At 51.4% G+C, this 25,077-nt stretch overlaps 1 protein-coding gene across 8 annotated transcripts in view; it reads left to right on the top strand.

The window, feature by feature from the left end:
- Positions 1-25,077, top strand: part of LOC116939429 (signal-induced proliferation-associated 1-like protein 2) — a 110,534-nt gene that overhangs the window by 10,783 nt on the left and 74,674 nt on the right. For 5 of the 8 annotated variants that reach the window (XM_076065109.1, XM_076065108.1, XM_032947742.2 and 2 more), the window contains exon 2: positions 21,429-23,330. In XM_076065109.1, coding sequence (XP_075921224.1) covers positions 21,809-23,330 — 1,522 coding nt within the window. In that variant the 5' untranslated portion in view covers positions 21,429-21,808. The other 3 variants (XM_076065103.1, XM_076065107.1, XM_076065105.1) reach the window with 3 other exon arrangements.

Genomic DNA, 25,077 nt, shown 5'->3' with positions numbered 1-25,077 from the left:
TCCTCCCGCCACCAACGACGAACCGCGGCGTGGACGCGATGTCGCAGACGGAGATCCGAGTCGCTCCCTCCGACCGTTTTGGGTGCAGTCCCTCCGTGTTATTTTTTTTGCCGTGCCGACGTTGTTTTCTCCCTCGCTCTGTTATTGTTATTGCCCAAAAGCTCGCTGCCACGGCAACGCAACCGCTGCGAGTGCTCTTCCTTTTGTTTTCCTTGTGCACTTTCTGGTTGCGTGGTTAATCGTCGGTACGGTTCGATTTTGGCAGGCCCCGGCACCTTGACCGCTCCTTCCCACCTTTCCAGCCATCCTGGGCCGTGGCGCAGTTGTGGGGATGCGTCTCAAGTCCTCTGCGCGTGCGGCATCTGTCGCTGAAATGCGCGCCGCCGTTTTGGTTCGCACTGAAAATGCCACTGGGCTTTTTCGGTCAACAGATTCACGCGCGCGAGATTTAAATGTTTAGACCACTGATTGTGTGCGGGGCCGAAGTGATACTCGGTGGCGGATGGCAGTGACGGATGGCGTGCATCAATCGTGATGGTCGTGTGCCGAACATTAGTGAAGATGATACATTGTAAAACTATATAAAATACTTCTAGATTTAAAGCTTTCGTGACTGCAAGGATCCATACTCTTTGGTTCTATTCGGTAAAGTCACGTAGGTAAAAAATAAAACAACAAAAATCACGACGTTTCGGCCACAACACAAGCGGCCTTCATCAGGTGAAGGGACCAGACTGTCTCGAGGACAGTGCTGGAGTGAAACACAGCCATGCGCGACAACCGTATAAGGTCGCGGTCTGAGCGTGGCTGTGTTTCACTCCAGCGCTGTCCTCGAGACAGTCTGGTCCCTTCACCTGATGAAGGCCGCTTGTGTTGTGGCCGAAACGTCGTGATTTTTGTTGTTTTATGTTTTACCTACGTGACTTTACCGAATAGAACCAAAGAGTATATAAAATACTTTCCGATTGTGTTACCGCGGGCTTATCATTCTGAGGCTCCTTTTTAAATCGTCAGCGGAGGAGAAATACCACCCCATGACCACCACGTCAAAAATTCGTCCCAAGAAGATGACACCGTTAGAACACTACAACTACTTCAAAAGTCACTTCAATAAGCCCGTCAACCCGCACTAGAGGGTGCTGCTTAGCGCTCTGCAAAGACATAGTCGTTCCCTTGCATGTCAGTCATCCGATGTTGACATGTTTTGCCTTCAGTGCCGGGCTAGTTGTTGGGATTGTATTGTGCAGACTACCCACGTGAGCCAAGCGAGGTTTTATTGTGCACCGCTGGGCGGGCCTCGCAGGAGGCTTCGTCGTTCCGCAGCACAAAGTCCAGATTATTATGACCGAAGTCGCGGTCAACCCAAAATGCGCCGATCTGCCGTCGGGCCGAGGGCGATGCGGATCTCTGCCGATGTTTACTCCGTTGAGCAGTGATGCAAGGCACAGTGTGTGAGCAACGCGCCCCGTTGGAGCTGCGTGTGGTTCGCCAATACCGCAAAGCTGCGACATCTCATCTCGAGAACCCCCTGGCGAGAACGCAACGAGAAAACGCGCGCACGTGTTTTTTTCCAGGGGCATCCCAGTCACCGCAGAGTGTTTGAAGGGATATCTCTATTTCAACATTTTTGTGTGTGTGTTTTTTTCTCTTAAATGAAAACCGGTTGCTCGCTTGAATGTTCCTGGAAGGAGCACTTGGCGCGGTGTGCACGCGGAGACCTCAGATATTTCCTGACCGCGACTTGTATCCCGTACGCGACATTAACACGTGTGTGTGTGTTTTTTTTGTTAAGACCACTCTCGTAATGAATAATGTTCGGAGACGAGGGGATTGCGGGCGCAGTGGTTGGCGCATTACCGTTTGAATGGGACGACCCTGAGTCGGATGCCCTTGCTGGGCAGGCAGGGGGGGGGGGCATTCATCCAGCAGTGGATTGACATAGAGCTCGAAATTATAATGAATCATTACTTGAATAACACTTTCCCACTGAATCTGTATTAAAGCTCATCGCGTGGCATGGCGCTTACCACCCGGCATGCTTTACTTTGTCAACACTTGCGGTTGTGCCGTGTCGTACTGCACTGTTTTCGATTCCGCGTGAGAAATTCTACAAATTAATGTTGCTTAATGCGGCGTGGCAGTGGTCGTTGGCGCATGCCCCCCCCCCCCCCTCGGACATCATAACAGGAAGCTACGCAAGTTAAATAGGAAATGCGCGAAATGTAATATCGCCGTGTTTTTCTGGATGCACGCTGCTGCTACGCGGCCGGGCGGCCAATCCAAACATGAGCCGAAGGGGGCCGTGGCATTCGGATCGCATGGTTTCGGTTGCCGCTTTGCGCGCTGTTAATGCTCGTGTAATGCTGTAACCCTATAGCGTTGGGGCCATTAACGCGTGGATTTGGGCCCGGCAATGACACAAAAACGCACGCGCATTCAACAGTGCGGTGAAGGCGCCTCCGTGGAGCTCCCCCCCCCCCCCCCCCCGAATAGCACCCCGATCTCGTCGAGATCCTCGGAAGCTAAGCGGGTTCGAGGGTGGGTGAGCACTTTGATGGGTGACCACCTCCCAGAGCTTTGCTGAGGTGTTGTATGCGTGGGGGGCTGCGTTGTGTGGCTAGACAGATGGCAGTGCTGACCGTTGCACCCTCCCTCCCCCCACCCTTAGCGTATGCTTTGGTGGGTTTTCTGTGAGCTCTTTAGTTTTCTTCCGGACATTCATCAATAACGTCAATGGCCAAACGTCCCCAATGTGGCAGAATCCTCTTGGGGGACAAAAACAAAGTGTCTCCTATGTATGTCTCAAAACCCAACGAGACCATCCCCTGGGTTAAATGATTGGATTTGTTTAAAAGTTCCTTGAAATACGCCCCAGAATCGCTGCGTTTGGCACGTGCCGATGGTTGAAAGGTCTGATAACAATTTATTCTGGCCATGGCAGATTTAACCGATTGCATACTGGGGGGGGGGGGGTGGATAAAGCCTGTTCCAACTTACTTTCGTGTGTTCATTGGGAGCGTTCCATCATTTCCAATCACCGTCGGTGCTCGTGCAGGGAGAGAGTTGTGTTCTCATTTGAAGGAAGTCTAGCAGCGGCACGCGCAAAGCCAACCCGGATCGTATATCCACGGTGATCAAGCTGCCAGACGAAGAGAACAGACCTGGGACTAATTTAATAAAATAATTACTCCGGATAGTTTGACTCCTCTCCTTAAAGGAGTTTAACAACGTCTCTAGTCTGAGCCGCTAATCATCTTGCCCAAAAAGCTTGCCAGCTCAGCTTGTCCCCCCACCCCCCTTCCCCCCTTGCCACGTCTCCAAGGAAACCGGCCTAGGGCCGATTAAAATTCTTTCACGGGTCAACACGGCACCCATTGGCTTGCTTCTGCCTGTTACTCCCTCCTCCTTGTGTGCGGGACTCTGCTTTGGCAGCTGCAACACCCCCCGACACACACTCTCTCTTTAGCCTGGCTGCCCGCCTCCTGCCCGCCCACTCCTCCAGCCCTCCCTCCTTCATCCAATTCATATTCTTGGTTCTTTCGGTAAGTCACGTAGATAGCAAATAATAAAATAAACATAAAAAATAGATAGAAAATAATAAAAGCAAAAAACCCCCACAATAATTTTTTGTTAAAAATTTGAAAAAAAAAGTTTATTTAAACCCCCCCCCCACTCTTTCAGGACCCTGCTGTGGGCAGTTTAAAGCAGTGGCATGGGATTGGGTCCCCAGGTCCCGGTTCGGGGCTCGGCTGGAACGGGCCGGGCCGTGCCCGGCCGTGGCTGGGCACGGTAGAGGTGGGGGGGCGGCCAGGTGGCCCTCACTCTGGTATCTTTGCGTACGCGCGAGATGAGTTGCACGGCGGTGGCGGTGGTGGTGGTGGCGGTGGTGGTGGTGGCGGTGGTGGTGGCGTGCGTGGTGGTGGCGTGCGCGGTGGTGGCGTGCGCGGTGGTGGCGTGCGCGGTGCGTCACGCCGCCGGCGAGTGACGGATCGGTCTCCCCTGCCCCCTGGCGAGCTGTGGGGGCAGAGAATGAATTTTTTTTTATATCAAAACAAAAGAACAAACACGGGTCTGTGGAAATTAGTTTTCTCTCTCTCTGTGTTGAGCAGCAGGCTGTTGAATCCGGGGCATAGTTGATGTGGCCCGTGAATTGAAATTGAATAGAAATACGTTTTTCTTTTTTCTCTGGAGGAGCGGCCGCCCGATGGCTTTGCGGATGCACGCTGGCGGTTGTTGTTGGTCTTTCGAGAGAGATGGGGTGGGTGGGGGGCCGGCCTTGGCGTTGACATAATCATGAGTCGTGAACACGGGAGTTTGTACGACGGACGGCGAGGCGGACGAGCTCTCTCTGTGTGGATGTTGCGCTCCAGCGCCTGGCCGGGGCTCAAGTGCTGTTTTGTGTTCATCCCGCGCGATGAACGGAAGATCATTAGTGGAAGTTGTCATCATTAGGAGCTCCTGGGAGGAAACTATTTACTGTAGCAACCCTTCACCTCCCGGCAGCATTTATATTATTCGTATTATTCAATACTGTAGTAATTACTATTTGATGTTTTGGGAGTGTATATAGTGCGTGCTGACACAGTATTTTACGTGCAATCTGAACTTTATTAATCCACTGCCGTGTGGGTGGTGTGGCTGTAGTTTGACCATACTTCACCACGCTGGTCAGTTGGGGTTGGCGAAGGCGGGGAAGCCTAAATGTGGGACCACAGAACCCACTGTACAACAAATGGATTTCGCTGCAATGCACCCCAACAACACAACACAGTGGCAGCCTGTGACAAACCTGCCGTGCGTGATTGTCACCCGTCCAAGCGTTCCAGGTGATATTTTTGTATTGGTCATAGAGGCAGTACGGCACTTTAATGAGTCCGCCGGCCATGAGGAGGAGGAGGAGGACAGACAGTCCTCCTCATGGCCGGGGCGTGAAGAGAGGGCGGCTGGACAGCTGTGGTTGAGTGCCGCCAACGAGATGAGTCTCGCTGACAGACGGACAAAGCGCCACTTGGGTGCCACCCCCACCCCGGCGGCCGTTTCCATCAAGGGGCCATCCATACTCATTGGTTCTCTCGGTAAAGTCACGTCGGTTTAAAATTGTATTTTATTTCTACCTACGTGACTTTACCGAGAGAACCAAAGAGTATGGATTCCTGCAGTCACGAAAGCTTCAAATCTATAAGGGGCCATGCATTGAGTACGTAACGCGAAAATCTGTCAAAACTTGACCGCTCCCCCCCCTCCCTGTACACACGGGAACTTTTTACACCCTGACCCCCCGCCCCCACCACCGAATCCTATAGAACGGCCGATGTTTAATCCAAGCAGAAACGATCAAGGATTAATTATATGAACGTGTTTAAGTAAACAGATAGACCACCACCGGATTATCCAACTAATTTGAAGGCCAATGTAGACAAATTATTATCGAGGCTTCACCCCCACCCCCACCCCCCGTTTCCTATGCGTACGCACATAGTCAGTAGACCCCCCCCCATACGCAAGCGAACGCGTATGGGTTAACCTCATCCCCTCCCCCCTCCATGCGTACGTACTAAATTGATGGCCCCTAACCACCCCCCGCAGGGTGTGGGCGAGCGGTTACAGCTCTTCTTCTTCTCTGGGCTCACCGCGAGACCTCGCCGCACTGTGCCTCTTCGCCTCTCAAGGTGCCGTCGTTGTTGCGGCCCGGACACTCCGGCACGAAGGCCCCCCCCCCCTTTGTCCTGTTCGCGGCCGTTCTTGCGCAATCGCGTCCCCGTTTGTGTTTTTCGCCCCCTCGCGCCTGCCGAGTGATTTGACTCTGGGTGCTTCCTTGTCAAAGAAAAAAACAACAATTGACGTTTCAAGGAGCCGCTCCGCTGCTCATGAACGAGGTAGCGATGGATTGGCTCGTCTCGTTTATTCAGTTTTTGCCTCCTCGACGGCTGCCGTTTGTGAATGCTCATTGCCGTAGGGGCCGTTCCTAAATGACGTCACGCACCTGGGGGGGGGGTCAGACATTTGTGACGAGGGGGGGGGGTTTGAGAAATGTGACGTCACATCAAAATGGGCAACTTTAAATAAATATAGACAACAGGTTCTACTTAATTAGACTTTTTTTATATAAATGTGTTCTCCTACAACATCAGAATGCAGCGGCACAATAATGAAAATAGTTTAAAGCGATTTGAAGCATGTTTTTTTTTTGGGGGGGGGGCAGGGCTTTGTGACGTCATATTTGAGGGGGGTCTGACTTTTTGTGACGATGGGGGGGGGGGGGGGGTCATGAATTGGCCAAAATCGCGTGACGTCATTTATGGACGGCCCCGTACCTCGATGGGCTCGTCGTGTAGGCCGCTGAGGCTCCCCACGCAACTTGGCACGTTGATCCGAATGGAATCTTTACAGCGCCACGGGAAAATATTTATTGCGATAAATTTTGGGTGTGGGTTTCTCTTTTATTGCAGCGGGGAAGGGAGGTGCTCCAGGTGGTTCAGTGGTCAAAGCGCTGAGCCATCGATACCTAAAATCCCGAGTTCAGATGCAAGGCTCTTTAGCTGCAGAGAGTTGATTGGTCTCAGCCCGGTCACCCGATGACTGCACTCAAAGCCCTCACATAAAGTAAATGTTTTTGCGCTTAATTCGCCACAATTCCAGCTCTGAGAAAAACCATATCAGGTCGACTGTCACGTGACGTCAGCCAGATAGCAGAGTGTTTGGGGACGTGGGCCTTCTTCTGTGTCAAAGATTTTTTTTTAAAAAGATATTTTGAAGGATTTTTCCAGAAAAGTCAGGTGAGAATTATCTCTTCCTGAATGACGTGAAAAAAAAAGACCACACAAAAAGCCACGACATGAACGTATCCCTTTACATTGCCCCATACAACTACGCCCCATACAGCTACGTAGCAATGCGTACAATGCAGCCATGTGATGCCGACGGTCAGTAAATCGATGTGATTTTGAGAGTCGCTGTAAGGGGTCCTTTGTCGCAAAAAGTTTGGGAGCCTCTGGACCGTGGTGCTCTGTGTTCTGCCGGCGTTGTAGTGAATGTAACGCTTCAATGGCTAGCCCCCTTCATCTTATTCTGTTTCGCCATGTTGCGAGTCAGGTTACAGAGATAGCATCTCCGAGGGCTTTTATTTTTATTTTGAAAAAGATCAAAAGTAGAGAAACATCGCGTGAAACTGCTGACATTTTTGTTCCCCGCTTTACGCTCCACGTTTTGAAAATGCACAAATCGAAGCGCGCACGCTCGGGTCGACGCGATCAATGAGGAGTCGCACGGAGCCGGGTGAGAACTACAAGGCAGGCGCTGAACACGCGCGTTTTAAAAATGGATTGGGGAGGTAAAATCCACAGGAAGCCTTCATGATCAAAACGTCAGCGATTTTGTCTTAGAATTATACCTTTTTTTCCCCATCACGCGTGGGTTGTTCCCATCGTAATCTTACTTTTTTCCCCCCCTGTGTCATTTATTAATTTGCATGTCGACCGGCTAATGAAATGCGCATGGCAGTCCACCGTCGGGGAAAGCGCGGCGCGCCTGCAAATAATCCTCGTTATCGTCAAAAGGCTGCGGCACGACGAATGGCTGCGCTCGCTCGCCGGTGCTGGTGGCTGTCTGTGACCCTGGTGCCTGCGGTAATGTCCGCGCCACTCGCTCCACCACGCGGTTCAAAGCGAGGCGCTCTCTGCCCTCGAGCTTCTAATTAGCTGCGAGAAAATGAGAGGCTTGACCTTGACGCGAGGGCCTGCACAGTCGTGCCACTTTGCGTAACGCTTTCCCAGAGCTCGGCCTGCGCAGGCGCAGGCTTGTACGCGGGTCCGTGACCCCCCCCCCCCCCCCCCCCCCATAGCGAGCCTCGCAGTGCCGTACGTGCTGCACATGAAAATCCAAGTCGACTTCTGCAGCCGCTGTGCGGAAAGAAGGAGGAGCGGAATTCGGTGCCACTGCCTGTGAAAGATTGCGGGGGTCTCCGCTCTCGCGGTCTGTCCCGTCCCTCCAGGACGAGTTAGTGCGTGGTTACCTGTGCCGCCTGAAATAAGATGGCCACTCTGGCGTTGTTATCGAATGCACGCTGACGCCTGCTTTTGGGAGCTGCGCTCGTGCGTGTCGCGGTTTGCTCGGCGGCGGCTCGGCGAGTCCGCGTGGTTTGTGGGTCACCGGCACGGCCGGGCAATTTGGGGATTGTGGCAGCAGTGTTTTTTGACCGGTGTGACATTCCCATTAAAGGGTGATGATGCAAACATAATCCTTGAAATGCTCATTCGATGAAACGAACAACAAAAAACTGAGATGGTTGGATGGATCGGAGGTCAGAGCGCCGATTTCCAAATCCCAGCCAGCTGCTCATAATTATTGGTATTGGCCTGGCCCCACCAATGGCTGTGCAACAAAAATAGCACCACCATGATGTGGGTTTTCACTTAATTCGGCAAAATTCCAGCTCTGAGAATTTAAATATTGGTTTGACTGTCATGCGATCAAACGTCGTTCTAGTTGACAGCCAGTGGGATAGTGCTGCCCCCCCCTCCTACCGTGTCGACCAGAGGCCAATTTAAACGATCTTAGAGGTAGCTCTGTGGCGTTTGCTTCCGTGGGGTTTTTTTAAGGATTGCACTGCTCTGAGCAAGTTCGTAATGGATTCTCCATCTCATTTACGTGATGCCGAATTTGCGATTTGGTGGGGGTGGTGGTGGGGGTGAATTAAATTAGAAATGAAAAAAAACAAAGCAAAAAAACATCTCGAAGTCTGTTTTGAAAGCAAAAGGTGCACTGTTTTAATTTGCACTAACGATTGAAATGGATTAAGGTTTGGGTCATAAAGGTTCAGTCATGCTTCACTGGCTGCCCGCATTACGTGTGATATGTGCCGTTTTCATTTGGCTAATGTAGTGCGGCAGCTGACGGTGCTCTCTGTGGCGTTCATGCGTAGAGAGTGCACAAGCACGCACGGCGTGTTAATCAGAAACTCAAACACCGCTAATCTCTGCAGCAGCTGGGATTACAGTAACGGTCCCAACGATTTTTGCCAAAAGGAAAAAAAACACAGGGCACACACACACACTGTACTGTTTATACTACGTGTTCCCAGTGGTGTGATGTTTCGTGTACCTAAGACGTTTGCACACCATGATGTTTACAATTTGGACGACCGCGATGTCTCTAACCGGGCGAGGGCTGACTACCACATCACTCTGAATAAATTCAACAACGTATATTTTTTTTACCAGGTAAGCCTCACTCCGCTATATAGCTCTTTTCTTAGAAGTGACCTGGCCACAAATGATTGCTCAACAAAGTTGCTTGTCATGAGGACATTTATAGCAACCAAATACACTGAACGCGTGTTGATTTTTAATTTGGAGAGAAAAACCAGGGGACCCATAACAAATTCCGCACGACCACTGGGAGAACGTACCAACTCCAAATATACAGGCGTTCGTGTCAGGATCAAACCCACGACCTCCTGCATACCAGGCGAGGGAATCAACATCTCGCCACCGTGGCTCCCCACTTCATCAGATCTTGGATGCTAAGCAGGCTTTGAGACTGGTTGGTACTTGGATGGGAGGCTGCCTAGCATGTGTTCTTGGCTTGGGATGTGAGATGGCTAGAAGATGTACGAATTATTGATCCTATCTGCGGCGCTTTGAGTGTCACTCCGTTGAAATCCCGGTATGGTCTTGGCTCGCTCGGCCATGAGGTGGGACTGCACAACTTGATGGCAAGTCAAAACCATTGTTATTATAGATAATTGCATCCTGCTGTGAGAATGTGGAGTTTCCTCTACAGGATCATGTATTTCGATTGAGACAATGGGCAATGCCATCTCTCCAATTGCTTTATAAAATGATGCGTATTGCAGCGTAGTAGAGGCAGTGCTATAGTTTACTTGGGTGTCTGTCATGAGCAGGTGTGTGTGGTCCTGCTCGTAGGCAATGTTGTTTCGCTCTGTTGACCGGTGACAAAATGTCAATGTTGGTTCGGGCTTTGAGTGTCTCCAACCTCCCCCGCGTCGCCATCCCCCCCCCCCCCCCGCGACGGCCGCCTCTCTCTGTCGGGTGGCAAACCAAACCCCGGTGGAGTGTTCGCTAAAAGGCACTCCTGTGGCCATCCGAACGATCAGCCGAGAGAGGGGCCCGCTCGCCCGCCTGCCCTCTCATCCGCCACGCCGATACAGACCTCTTTCCGTCAGACTTTCTCTTCGCCGCGGCACGAAGCGAAAAATAACGAATGCCGCGCCGTTGCGCGAGAGCGGGGCGAGTTTTGTGTGCGGTGCCCTCGCAGCTCGCGTCGTCGTCACCTGCGCTCGTGAGATTTAAATTCGGCGTCAGAAGCGTTTGAATGTAGCACAGTGACAGTACGGTTTTTAAAATGCAATTTGTTCAAGTGCTCTATCGTAGCCTGTAATTCTACGTGCAATATATGTGTTTGGATTATTTGCAGTAGTCTTGTTCCGCATCCCAAAGTGTAATTCCTTTTGTGCTCTTACCGTTGAGGTATGCTGTGGTTTTGCTATACACGGGCCATTTTTCTACCAATTTAGCCGTGGAATTGGTGGATCACACAGAAGTCATGATGCCTGAGACTCCCAACCCCTGGGTCCACGAGGTGGCCAGTGTATGGCAGTACAGCAAATAGGTTTCCATCTAAGATGTGTATTTTTCTTTGTGTTAAGCCCTTTATATTAAACTTCATTTTGAGCTTTTGTGACTGCAGGAATTACTCTTTGGTTCTTTTGGTAAAGTCACGTAGAATCTTTTAAAAAATAAATATTACCGGGCTTTCTCTGGGGTACTCTGGACTAATATTCGCAAAGCCCAAATAGTTTAATTCAGGCATTGTGGCAAACATTCCAAGTGCAGCTCTCCTTGCAGAGCGTCGAGTAAGGCCTCTGCGAGGCTTGTCTAGGTAAACAGAGGACCGTTATCGTTTCGTTATAAGGCACGCATGCTTCGCCGTGCGCCGCTGTGGGACCACACGCTGCAGGGAGTTACAGGTGCAATGGAAGGCCAAGAGGAGAAACTCTCACGCGGCCTTCGTCCACCGCAGCGGCCCCGGTCCTCCCTCGTAGCGGCAAGGTGTTTCTATTGGTAGGGGAAGTGTCGCCGAGGCACAGGGCACGGCACGCCGATTCGCTATCTCGCCGAGTTCGGTTTCGCGCTAGGATTGGACACCCAGGAGTATCTGGAATTCTTGAGTAAATATAGCCAGCTGGGGGAGGGGGGTGGAAGAGAGAGAGAGAGGAGGAGGAGGAGAAAGGGAGAGTGGAGTGGGAGGGAAACCGAGGAATGGAAAGTTATAGAAAGGGGACAGATGGTCAAGATTTTAGCCATGGGCATGCCCAACGGACAAGAAAACCGCTCTAAATAAACCCAGATCACAGCGGCAAAGTGGAACGAGGCCCAAGGCTCGTGAATACAGAGCGTTGTAGAATTCGGCATGAGCACGAACGCCCTAATCTGTTAGCTTACAAATGATCCCGTGTGTGGTACTGCCGCTAGCATCTGCACGTGTCTTTTCTGTCGCTGCGTCAGTAAGTGGCCTCGGCGGTTTTAATGCCCGTCCAGCGAGGCGTTGCGAATGGCCAGACATGAGAAGCCGCCAATTTAGCCGCATCCTTGCAAGTAGCCGCACGCGCTCCCTCGCTTTGTCAACTCTGCGATCGTTTAGTCTTTCCTGTCAAGGTCAGTCTGCAGGGCCTTGCACCGCCCCCACCCCCAGCTCACCCTCCCCTGGCTCCTCTCCTCCACTCCCTCGGCTTCTCTCTTCCCGCTAGCCCGACTCTGTCCCTCCTCCTCCTCCCCCAACATCCCGGCCCAGCCCAACCCCAGCAGCTCTCACTCACCCAGCGCTCACTCTCCCAAGCTCAGCGGAGGAAGTGGGCTCAATTCCGCTGCTTGTGAGTCGCTGCCTGTGGAAGGTAAACTCTGTAGTATGGAAAGTACCCGCTGCTGTGCCCCACGCCAACTCCACCGCTTGTAATTTGTATGTACGGTGAACTTCTTTCGCACCATACGTAGCTAACCGTGGTAATTGAAGGTGTGGGTGAAGGACAACAAAGTAAACACTTAAAGCAGTTCAAAATAAATTCGTTTTCAGTTTCTGATATTGGAAGGAAGAGCGTTCCAGATGGCTGCAGAAGCGCATCTTTGTTCGATGGCGAGCCAAAAGCCTCTGCGAGGGATGACCGGAGTACGCGTGATGGTTTATGAAGGTACCGTTGCGGTAGCAGTATCGGGGATTGTACCGTGCAAAGCGTTTTCATTTGACGGAGTTCTCGCTCGCCCTGTTACGTTTATACAATTTTGGACAAGTTCAAGGGCTGTGGGCTGTGTTGTGCAGCTAAGGTAATGTTCAAGTAATATGCATCACTTGCGGTGCAATTTGTACAAAATTGTTAACCATGGAGTGTGTGCTTGTTCAATTTATAAGTGATCCTTATGGCGGTACCCCGGGGTACCAAATAATACAGAATGGCCGAGGCAATTAAATATTTTATTTCGGGAACACTATTTTTTCCAGGGGTGTTACTTAACTCCGCGACTGGGGTAGCAATCAATTCGAAATCAGTGCCACACTCCGCGATGTCGAAATGCAGCGAGGGCGATTGCGCTGAAACCCTGAATGCTTGTACGCACCGTGGTGGTGCATCGTGAGTACAGCTCGTCGAGATGAGTCGATTGCTGCATCGCCGACCATTAACAGACTAAAAATGACTGCATCACGGACATGATGCGAGAGCCGGGGTACTATGGTAACCCGGGGTACCACCACAAGGTTCAAGTGTGCATCGTTACATCTGAGAGTGATAGTCTAATTTTTTTTGCCAATTATTAACTTTTCTTCCGATTCAAATATCTTTAGTATTTTTGTGCTCATGATTATTGTTAGTCTGTAATAAAGTGTAAATGCTAAAGTGGTACAATCTAGATGTTTTTTTGCGAATACTCTGTGCTATGCCTTATTATTATTTTCACCGCTGTATTTTGAGAGGGAAATGCTTGGCAGATTCCGCTCTAACGGTATCTGTTGACGTAATTATGAATCCGCCGCGCGTCACTGACACACCCACCCCTACTTATTCACGGCAAATGGCATCATTATACAATAACGTGGGTGGCTGATAACATTTTCCGCTGGGCTGGTCGCAAAAGGCCAGCGTTTGTCTATTTTGCAATTTAATGAGCTACTGCTGAATGACATTAAGCATCGGATTGGCCGCAAACAGACGGCCGCGTGCTCAGGTATGCACAACGACGATGCAGTGTCGGGCAGGCGTCTCGTCTCGGCGGGCGCCGTTGCACGGCGCTGCACGGCGCTGCACCCCGCCGGTGACGGCGCTCGTATCCGTGAGCCGCTAGCCGTGAGCAGTCGCGGGCCACCGGCCGGCGGCCGGGGTATTTGTGCGGTGCTTGCACGGCGCCGAGGAGGTTTTGGCAGGCGCCCTCGAGAGCCGCCCGTGTGAGCATCCCAGCAGGCCGGGCGTGAAAGCCGCGCCCGGTGGCGCCAGCGCTCCGCCTTGCTCGTGCGTTGGCTCGCCCGGTGCTTAAAGCGCCGTGCGTCTGCACCGTTACCTTCCCAGACGCGCTGCCGCACCCCCATTAACATTTTAATGGGTGAGGGGGGGGGGATGAAGTAAATGGCTAATGAGACCAAAGCTGTTAGAGATATCCCGGCTGCTTGTGGCATCAGAACATTGGAACCTGGGAATAATTGGCTTCGGATTCGCGGGCAGGTGGCCCCGTGCTCCTGGTTGCTGCTCGCCCGCGCTCCAACCGCGCTCTGTCCGTGCCTTCGGTTCGGCCTGTGAGCAAGGCCGCCCGCTCGCCCGGTTCGGCCTGTGAGAAAGGCCGCCCCCTCGCCCGGTTCGGCCTGTGAGCAAGGACGCCCGCTCGCCCAGTTCGGCCTGTGAGAAAGGCCGCCCGGTTAGAAAGCCTGCTTTTGTGGGCTGCCATCTGCTCCGCTCGGCCACAAAAGACGAGGCTTGCACGAGATTAGGCATAATCCCTTTCATTCGTTGGCGTTGGCGACACAGGCTTCCCCATTATTGTGCGGCAAACCGAACCGACAGCAGCCTACCCGGCTCGCCAACTTGGGTGGGAATTCGGGCGGAGGTCATCGTGCCGCGGTTGTGCCTCCGGTGCCTCGGGTGAAAAGATTTTGGACCGTGCTTTGAGTGACTCCACAAACATTTGATGCGACGATTACGCGCGGCGAAGATTATCTCAGGTTTGTGGCACTCGGCCCTTAATTTGCTCGTGCAATTTGTAGGTGTCCATGTGCCCGCTCTTCAAGCCAGTGTCGTCCGATACACAGGGCAAACAGCTTGAGTCCAATGCCCCAAAACTGAAAGTGTCTACAAAACTGCACGTCCGGAAAATATAAAAATTTCAATTAAAAAAAAGTGGAAATGCACTTTGAGCACGGCTTTGAGCTAAAGCACAAAATCTGATCGCTCGCAGAAAACACTCGTCACTGACTTTTTAAACAGCTCGGGTGGGGGGAGTACTTCCTCTCCCCTCAATGACGGGACGTGGGGTCCGGCCTTCCCTCCCACACAACAGATTGCGTGGGGCTCCCGGCATGAGCCACGCATGACCTGCAGGCAGTTGGGCCCCGTTGACAGTTGACCGACGCCGAACCTCGGAGTGTTTCAGCTTGTGTCGCTGCTTAGACTTAAACTTCACCGGGGGTAACCCCCCCCCCCCCCGTACGTTTTAGTTTAGTTTCGGTGCGTGCGCGCATGCGTGCGCGTGTGTGTGCCTTGCAATACCACCTATATGCATGTTTAGACAAGGGGAACTAATTGCTGCACTGTACCGAGGAGTTGATGAGCGTTAGGTCACGTTTCGCATTGTGTTGGTTTGCGAAATAGGGCGGTGGTGTCGTGGTGGGGGCCTCTCCGTGGTAGAACTCGAGTTGGAGGGGTTGGGGATGGGGGGGGGGAATGACCTTGGCTAAGATGAACACTTCTCTAGTGCCTTGCCAATAACCATCGCCTTGACATATTGACTCCGGGTTGTTGGTAATTACAGGACATTCAATTTCAGAGCCAACACTGTGTCGAGTATCGACTGACTTTGACACCCAGATGTTGTGGTGAGACTCTGGCACATGCAAGCGGCTTTCTTGTCCGTCCTGCACTCACAGTCGCTGGGGCGCAGCCGTTAACCGCTGCACCTGCAATAGAGCTGTTTACATGTCGCACAAGAGGGGGGTTGGGATGGAAACAGCAGCTTTCCGAGTGACAATCGCACCGTGCCTGATTGTATTTAAAACGCATGTCTTGTGTTGGAGGTTGGCACACCACACAATCAAAATTATGGAAGAACAAAGTTATTCATTCATATCGAGTGGCGACAAAGGCTTTTGACTACACCGCTTTTGGTGTGGCGATAGTCGATTGCATAATAAGCCACGTGTGAATGTGTGGTGGTAAAGTGCTAGACTTTTGTGTGTCCATTTGCAAGTAATTGGCAGTATGACTGCCCATGCCAGCATTACTTTTGAAAATTAAACTGCTGGCATTTCATAGAAGTCGGCACTTCCTTTATGTCGATATGCCGCGCACGGGCACAACGTTTTTATTTTATTAATGTTGCAATATCGGTTTCGTTCCTGATACGGCATTTTGTTTCTCAAAAGGCGATTTAAGGTCAAGCGGTCTCTTGGCATGAAACTTCTTTCCATATCACTCACCGCGCACGCCAATTTCAAATTGACTTCATCCTTCAAAGGCGTGTGCGAGCTTTGGACTTGGACACTTTCGCGTTCGTGGAACCTTCTGGAGGGAAATGGCGATGAAAAGCGGTGGCTCGTAAAGGTGCCCGACGACGGGCGTGCGATCGCATCGAGCGCACTTGAACTATTCGCATTAATTCGTTTCATTTTTGCCCCGCTGCACTTGAACGGAAGAGGCTACATTTTTAGCGAGGCTGCCGTGAAGATGAAGGGGCGGGGGTTGCGGGAACGACGACAGCCTTCGACGACGCCTTCCACAAGCACATGGCGCGGGGTTCGCGGTGCATGCTCGCTACTTGGTGCCCCGCTTGGCCGTCATCGTTCAGCAGCCTCGCCTCCTCTCGACCGCAAAATACCAGAGAAGGGTGCCTGGCTTTAGTGGCAGAAGTTGTTTTGACCCGCCGGCAAAACCCGTGGCTGAGACGGTGCCCAGGGTCAAGTATGCGCGTGGGATTCGCCAGGACAGTACAGTGAAAGGAAATACTGTACATTTCTCCTCTCGTTAGTTACCATCCGTCGTCTTTTCGGGACGATGAGAACGGCGGAGACCTTTACGTCTTGTGCCAGCTTTACGGCTGGCTTTACTTGTTATCCCCTGTCTGTCGGAGCCCATCTTTGCTCCACCGCTATTTCTTGTTTCCATGTGCTTTGCTTGCGTGAAGCCACATTCGGAAATCCTTTCTCCATCCGTTCCAGACGAGTTTTTCCAAAACCACCGGACTCGGATATTCTATATTGGGGTTAACGCTCAATTCATAGCCGCATCTTAAACGAGCGCAACATCGCATGCTACGTTGCACAGTTGGAACACATCAGCAGCCATTTTTACCATTGCCCGATTAAGTGCGCTATTCCAAGCTGGGTTAATTACAGGCATAGAAAAGTAGCTGGCTGGAAAGAAGAGGTACATAGGGGCAATGTTTGTGGACATATGTGGCCCCCAGGGCTTTCAGATGCCAGTTACATAACAGATCTACGTAAGTGGCATTCCAACTGTGACATGAGCAGCAGCAGCAGCAGCAGAGCCCTCGTGGGCTGCGGCCAAAACATAACATTGCTCGAGCACAGCATGGCACGGCACCGTGCCGGCTAAGGACAGGCTGCCAAGATCGATTCAACTGCCGAGTGTGGCAGCTGTTGCCAATGGGCCGCCGTGCAACTGATAAAACAGTGGCCGCAAACATTCAGGCAGGGGACACCACGAAGATGGGGGATGGGTTGGGGGGGGGGGTTAGGTGTTACGGAGCCCGAAGTTTAAAGAAGCGCGATCACACGGGGGCACTGAGAAGAGGGACGGACTGCTGGGAATGTTGAAGGACGGACACTGTGGTGTTTGGCACGCACTGTGTTTCCCTCCCTCCCCCTTCCCGATCGACCTCCCGGAGTTTTGTCCTAAGACCAAGAATCCATTTGGAGCTCTCACCGGCGTAGTTGTTAGCAAACGGTTCATGGAAGCAGGTATCACAGAACTAGTTCTTAGATCACTAAAAGTGACTGCTTTCTTTCTCACTAGGTGACAGCAGTTTCCCTCCAGTTCTGTCGCAGAGTAAAATGTTCGTCACGTGATTCTCAAGTTTTTTATTTGAATTGCTATAGCTGGAATTTATTCGCGTTAAATTCTCAAAACATTTTAAATGACGACTTTTTTTAGAATAGGTAACCGGGCCAAGACCATCGTCTCCCTACGCTTGTTAACCGAGTTTAATCATGGTCAACTGAAGTCCGGATTTGAACCCACCCAGGATCCTCAAAGGTGCCAGCTGCCACACGCTGCTTTAATAAAACACGACGTGAACATGTTTGCAGTTGCAAGGCAGCTTTGCAGTCCTTCACATTGCATGCAGAACAAGGGAACGTAGCGTGCGCGTGTGGCGTTGCTGCGCGTAGGAGAATGTTCCTTTTTGGCCTGACGTTTTTTCGCTTCGTGTGAGAATGCGCGATTGTAGCCATCGCCAACAGAGCGGCAAATCGACAAGGTGAAGCACTTCGACCGTTTTGGAAACATTTGAGATGCTATTCGGGTCCGTATGTGTCGCGAAAAAGTACACGCACGATTCAATTGAGCGGCACGAGTTTACCGACTTTTAAAGTCGCACGTAACGGCTCGCACGTTCAAGCGGATCCTCGCTGACTTGTGGGTGTAAACGGTTGGTTTTTGGTGGCCGATTTCCGCAGTAAGGAGGCAATAACGACGGCCACTTAAACAGGGCGTCACCCACGCTGCGTTCACAAATCAACAGCCAGCAGCCCATGCCCACCCCAGTGGTGGGCGCGTTTGTGAGCTTTACTGGGTAAGCGAGAGCCTCCGTTGCGGCTGGTTGAGTGGCGAGAGAAGTTGTTGGGGAAGTCTTTTGGAGGTCGTAAAAGTTGTTTTGTTTGGCTTGGGGGATGGGGGGGGGCTTTGTAGGACTTGTGTGGGGCCGCACTGCTGGGTGTTGGCGAAAGCTGTGACAAGAGGCTGGGGACCCCCCCCCCCCCCATGTGTGCGGCGGTTGGGGGGGGGGGGGCAGAAAATGTGAGTGGCCGTCACGTGGCAAACCTGGCGACTGACCACGTCTCGACGCGGGGAGGTGGAATTGTGTCCGTGTTTCATTGAAGTGCATTGACGGCTGGGACAGATGGCCACCAGGCTAGCGCGTGGGCACTTTGCTGCGAATTTTTATTTGTATTGAGAAATATTGCATCTAGCCTAATTTGTTATTTTTTTCTTAACATGAGCTGCATGCATTTAACAGAATTGCTGCATGCAGGATATATTTATATGTATATAAAGGATTGTAATGTGTCGGTAGTTATAACGTAAAAAGAGCGTATTTGTATTTTGCTAAACATTACGATATTCACTATGAGACCTCCTTTGCCAGTAGCAAGCTATAGTAGTAGGTTTTTACCCTTTTATCTGGCACCAAAACTGACACCTTTATACAAGGGATCATGTTTGTAATAACCACAACACAAGCAGTCAAAATGCAAACAAAAAGAGACAACTCTGATAATGATATGCACTGTCCTTGAAATTGATTGGTCCACACCCGAGATGGCTTTTCTTAGAGCCTAGTCTCCACTGGTGTTGGATCAGATGACGCAAAAAGGCGTACAACTCAAAAACAGCGCACTATCAGAGTATTGAGAGCTCGGGGTAAGCATTTACACTATCAGACCTCCTTTTCCAGTAGCAAGATATAGTAATAGGTTTTTACCCTTTTATCTGGCACCAAAACTGACACGTTTATACAAGGGATCATGTTTGCAATAACCACAACACAAGCAGTCAAAATGCAAACAAAAAGAGACAACTCTGATAATGATATGCACTGTCCTTGAAATTGATTGGTCCACACCCGAGATGGCTTTTCTTAGAGCCTAGTCTCCACTGGTGTTGGATCAGATGACGCAAAAAGGCGTACAACTCAAAAACAGCGCACTATCAGAGTATTGAAAGCTCGGGGTAAGCATTTACACTATCAGACCTCCTTTGCCAGTAGCAAGATATAGTAATAGGTTTTTACCCTTTTATCTGGCACCAAAACTGACACGTTTATACAAGGGATCATGTTTGCAATAACCACAACACAAGCAGTCAAAATGCAAACAAATAGAGACAACTCTGATAATGATATGCACTGTCCTTGAAATTGATTGGTCCACACCCAAGATGGCTTTTCTTAGAGCCTAGTCTCCACTGGTGTTGGACCAGATGACGCCAAAAGTGGAGAATAGGCTCTAAGAAAAGCCGTCTCGGGCGTGGACCAATCCATTTCAAGGACAGTGCCAATATCATTATCAGAGTTGTTTCTTTTTGTTTGCATTTTGACTGCAAACATGATCCCTTGTATAAAGGTGTCAGTTTTGGTGCCAGATAAAAGGGTAAAAACCTATTACTACATTACGATATTATTTTTTAACTAGTGCGGTGAATTAGAAATCGTAAAACTTTGATACATCCTCAGTACCTAATACTTACTAATGTGTTAATAGTCGGCTAAACATCCAAATCTAGGACCACAAATCTTGGGTAATCGTTGGAATCCATTACCTGTGGTTTTCCGCGCCCCCGTGCGAAAACTGTTGCACGTTACACATACTACGCCACTTTCAGATGCGATTTCCATGAACAAGACAGCGCTATGTACAAATGTAACATTACTATTGTTATTAATATTGGCCCACATGCATGGGTGCGGAAGTGCACACGGCGGCCAAATCCAACAAAACATTGTTCACTTGTCTTCTTTGGTTCTTTCGGTAAAGTCACGTTGAATGAGAATAAAATAATAAAATAAAAATAACACAATAAAATTCTCACGACGTTTCGGCCACAACACAAGTGGCCTTAAATTTTGATTTAAAGCTTTCGTGACTGCAGTAATTCATATTCTTAGCTCTTTTGGTAAAGTCACGTTGAAGGGAAACAATAAAATTATAAAATATATAAAATAATCAAATATATAAGCAATATATATTTTATTATTTTATTGTTTCCCTTCAACGTGACTTTACTGAAAGAGCTAAGAATACAAGTGGCCTTCTTCAGGTGAAAGGAACAAACCTGTCGGGACGACAGAGCATTGAAGCGCATTGAAGCTCTGTCGTCCCGACAGGTTTGTTCCTTTCACCTGAAGAAGGCCACTTGTGTTGTGGCCGAAACGTCGTGAGGATTTTATTGTGTTGTTTTATTTTATTATTTTATTGTCATTCTACGTGACTTTACCGAAAGAACCAAAGCAGATGAATCCTTGCAGTCACGAAAGCTTTAAATCGAAATTGTTCACTTGGTGGACAAAAACCCCGAGTCGCAAGCCAAAAGCCACGCAGGCCGCCACTCGCCGCGGTGACGCGACCCCCGCTGCGTCGTCCGGTTTTTTATGTTTCCCAGCGCGACATTGCCCTGCTTCGCTTTGCGTCGCCATTCGAAGTTCCTTAGGATCTTTTCCAAGGGCCCAGGTAGCGCTGAACCCTGCTCCGCACGGCCGACTCTGCAAATTGGCTGCCACTGCGGCACGCGTGGCGATCGGGCGCCCGTGACTTAAAAATATCAGAATCCATTGGCAGGGCACAGCTGTTCCAGGAAATTGGTAGATGGCTTGGTGTTGCCGTCTGGGGAATAGCAGCACTCGCTTTGGAAAGAAAAAAAACATTCCAAAATGACACGTCTGATCTTTACGCCTTGATTGGATCTTTGAGGGGCTCAGAATAAGGCTTTGTGAGCCACGCACTGCATTCGAAACGGCCGTTCATTGGCAGGCAGGCACATTCCGGAGACGAACGATCACGCTACCCCGTGTCTGTGCGCAACGTGTAACATATTAGAGAATTTAATCCACGCGATGCGGCTTTTAATGTGCACTGAACACTCGTGGGGTCCGCGGTGCCGCGATGTGCTTTGTCACAAAATGTGCCGATGTAATGTTTCGTTTCCTTGCCATCGTTTTGTGCGGGGTCGTATTCTGCTTTGGTTTGGGCCAGAAGTGTTTCTTGCTTTTAGATATTGAATGGAAATGGAAGATCATGTTTACGTTTGACTAGATAACCTGAATTTAAAAAAAAAAACTCAATATATGTACATTGACAAACTGCACGTGATTGCATTAAGAAAAAAAAATTATTTCGCGCATGTCAGCCGTACGCTTGATTGAATTGTCTTTTTTGAAAATCAGTTCGTAACCTAATTTGTAACCGAAATGTTTGTGTCGCAGACGGACCGAGGGAGGCTGCGTGGGCGAGGGACTGCAGCGTCGCGGCCAATTCTGGTCACGAGCATCTCGCGTGACGACGAGGAGGAGGTGTCGTCGTGCCGCACTGAACGACGGCATGAATATGCTCAGTTTGCCGAGATGGACGATGTTTGTTTATTGCTCGAAGGCCAAGCTTTGAAAGGAAAACATTATGGAAACAATTTAGACCGGCCGCAATATTTTTGTAACATTTAACGCCATCTGGAAAGCTTCGGCAATGATTAATACGGCTTGCTTTGCCTGCTGATATTTAATTTGGCTCATTTCGATGACATTAGAAATCAGATAGGTGGCTATGGATAGCATCCTGCAGGCAGGCAGAGCAAGGAATTGTAGGGGCAATGGCCAGCATTAAACACTTGGCACTGGCAGAGAAGGTCGGCGTGGTGGAGCCCGGCGTCATGGCCGGGCCCAGCGGGGAGGCCCAGGGTGGCGTCCGCGCCGACGAGTTCTACTCGCGGCGGCTGAGGATGCAAAACGGCAGCGGCAGCGCACCGGGCTCGTCGTCGAAGGCCGACGGCCACCCCGCGCACGCCAACGGAACGCCCTCGGTGCCCCGCATGGGCGTGCGCGCCCGGGTGTCCGAGTGGCCCCCCAAGAAGGACCACGACGAGGAGCCGGATAAGGCACCGTGGGACGCACGCTCCGCGACGGCGCCGTACGACAACGTCCCGCCCAGGGCCTTCCCCACGTCACCGCCCAGGACCTCGCCGACGTCGTCGTCGAGGAGTGCGCAGGGAACGCCTGTGCGGCGTTCGCGGGACGACGGCGGGAGCCCCGACGCCGCCGACCGCTACCACTCGGCGGCCTCTCCGCAGAAAGCGGCGCACCCGCCGCAACGGCAAAGGAGCAACAGCGACGTGACGCTGGCCGACCTGGACCTCAATGTGATAACCGTGAGTGCCAATTCCGGGATGGGCTCCCTGCACCGGGAGTACGGCAGCACCTCGTCGATAGACAAGCAGGGCGGCTGCTACGGCGTCGCAGCGGAAGGCTACTCGAGCCTCCTCAGGGGCTACCGTGCGGACGATTGCCAGGACTCGTCGGTGGCTTTCCCCGGGCCGAGTTTAGCCGACTGGCCAATGCTGGTGCAGGACCTTGACAAGAACCCTGCGCTGCTGCTCAAAGAGAGGGAGAAGTCCCTTAAGCGGCGCTCGCGCTCCGACACAGGCGACAGCTCCATCTTCCGCAAACTGAGAAACCGGGTGGACGGCGAGTCGGCTTCCGAGAAGTCGTCGGACCAAGAGGACGGCCGCTCCGAGGACGGTTCGAAGCCGCCCTGGGTCTGCCAGAAGTGCTTCGCCCACTACGACGTGCAGAGCATCCTGTTCGACCTCAACGAGGCGGCCGCAAACCGGCACCAGCTGGGCCGGCGCGTCAACACCACTACGGGGGCGTCGGCCGCCTCGCAACCCCCGCGAGCCCTCGGGGCCCTCGCCGCTTGTCCCGGCGGCGGCGGCGGCGGGGGCGGCATCGCGGGGACGGGCGGCTCTCCGTCGGGCAGCACGGAAGACTTGAACGGCCGCGAGTGCCCCGACCCGGACACGGGCGATGGCAAGAGCTGCGAGCTGCTGCACAGCTGCCCGTACTTCCGCAACGAGGTCGGCGGCGAGGGCGAGCGGCGCATCGGGCTGACGCGCTCGGGCGGCGGCGGGCCGGTGCCGGGCGCCGGCGGGTCGGCGGCGGACGGGGCGTCGTCGTCCTTCGAGTGGTCGCTGAGCTCCCACTGCACCAATGCGGGCGTGTCGGTGCTCGAGGTGCCGCGGGAGAGCCAGGCCGTGCACTGCGAGAAGGTGAAGCGCTACATCATCGAGCACATCGACCTGGGCGCCTACTGCTACCGCAAGCACTTCCACGGCAAGGGTGAGTCGAGGCGCCGGGTGCCGCCTCCGTCGTGACGCTGCTGTTGGGTGCCGCTGTGGCGAGATGTTAACTACGTCTCCTGGTATGCGGGAGGTTGGTGGGTTTCGATCCTGACCCTGGAGTTTGCATGTTCTCCCCGTGGTCATGTGGATTTTTCTCCGGGTCCTCCGGTTTTTCCCTTAACATTTAGAAACGTGCGCTTTGGGTTTGTGACTGCTCTACATTTGCACGTGATGAGCCACTTAATTGGGCTATCGTTTGTGGCCAGGTCGCTTCTGAAAAAGAGCGATACAGCTCAGTGGGCCTTACCTTGTAAAATAAAATAAAAAGTTTAGTTTTAGTTTGGCGCAACGCGTTGATTTTCACGACCGAGTTTATGATTCGTACGTTGATTTTTTTGGGTCCTTAATACCGACCGCCACGCGAGACGTCCAGACGTTAAACGCACCAGCCATTACTGTTTCGCATCTCCAGTAAGTCGAAGAACAATTATCACGACGTTTTGTTTGAAGCTGCGTTTGTGAGGGTTGCTCAATATGGGAGAGAGAGGACTTTGGATCCATTTTCTCTCCCATGCACTTCCATCAAAGTCTTTATAGGGCACCAATGCGGATTTTTAAACGTGCTTTAAAGGCGACAGAAGGAAGGACAATAACTAGATTCAGAATAAAATGAATCTTAACAAGATTTTATAATGTATTAACTATGCCTTTATTCCTTATGCACCATTGATACACTACACAATGGAGAAAACCAGCTGTGGCGGATAATAATTTCTTGACAACCGTGCACAACCAACTCTCTTAAAAACTTTCGGCAACAGTAACGGCCCCGGCGAACAGCGACCACCCCGGCACACGTACACGGGTGGCGCTCACTTGAATACACAAATTTGATACCGCCCTCACGGCCTCTATCAATCAACTTGGCTCGTGCTGCGCCCCCCAATCGGAACCCCGTAACATCGTTACATAAGCCCTGACTTTTTGTTGACTTCAATTTCCACCAATCGCGCACAGGCCCGTCGACTAACCCCGCCCCTGGTCAAGGCCATACTCCGTCATGCCTTGGTTTGCGGAGATGTGGGGTTTGGGACATTTTCCCCCCATAACCGCTCACCTCGTGTAACATCGGCCACTCCGCATAACCCCGGGGCGACAGTATGTCTCTACTGTTACAGCGTTATACATCATCAGGACCAGGTCCAGCGAGCCAGAATAAACATCCAGGAAGTTAGACTAACCGTGTCACCTCATCCGGCTTCTTAAACAGGTGTCATGACCTCGCAGGAACAACCAGATAATTCATGGTAACCTTATCGTTGGGCTTGTAAGTGCAGTATTTGTAAGTACAGTATTTGTAAGTACAGTATTTGTAAGTACAGTATTTGTAAGTACAGTATTTGTAAGTACAGTATTTGTAAGTACAGTATTTGTAAGTACAGTATTTGCTGCACGATTCAGGATCGCGGTTCAATTCAAAAACGACTTTGTCTTGTGTTCGTGTCTTCTGTGTCCGTCTCATTTGTAGTCTCATTCATTTGATAAGTAATATTTGCCCGTAACAACAATAATCATTTACAGCCCTGTGTCAATCCGCTATTGGATGAAAGGTTCCCGCTCGCTCCGGATGCCACGCGCCACTGTTGTTAGTCGTGGTGGTCTTGGTTGGGAATCGAACTCGGGCAGCCAGCTTCGTTGCATGCCTTGCCCCCTCCTGCTCCTTCCTCCTTCGTTCTTCGCCAGTC

The sequence above is a fragment of the Petromyzon marinus genome, chromosome 6, assembly GCF_048934315.1.
Source record: "Petromyzon marinus isolate PM22_M1 ecotype Great Lakes invasive population chromosome 6, UKy_Petmar_22M1.pri1.0, whole genome shotgun sequence".
Taxonomy (NCBI): domain Eukaryota; kingdom Metazoa; phylum Chordata; class Hyperoartia; order Petromyzontiformes; family Petromyzontidae; genus Petromyzon; species Petromyzon marinus.
Note: the sequence above shows the minus strand (reverse complement) of the source record. Positions and strands in the feature narration are given on the sequence as shown.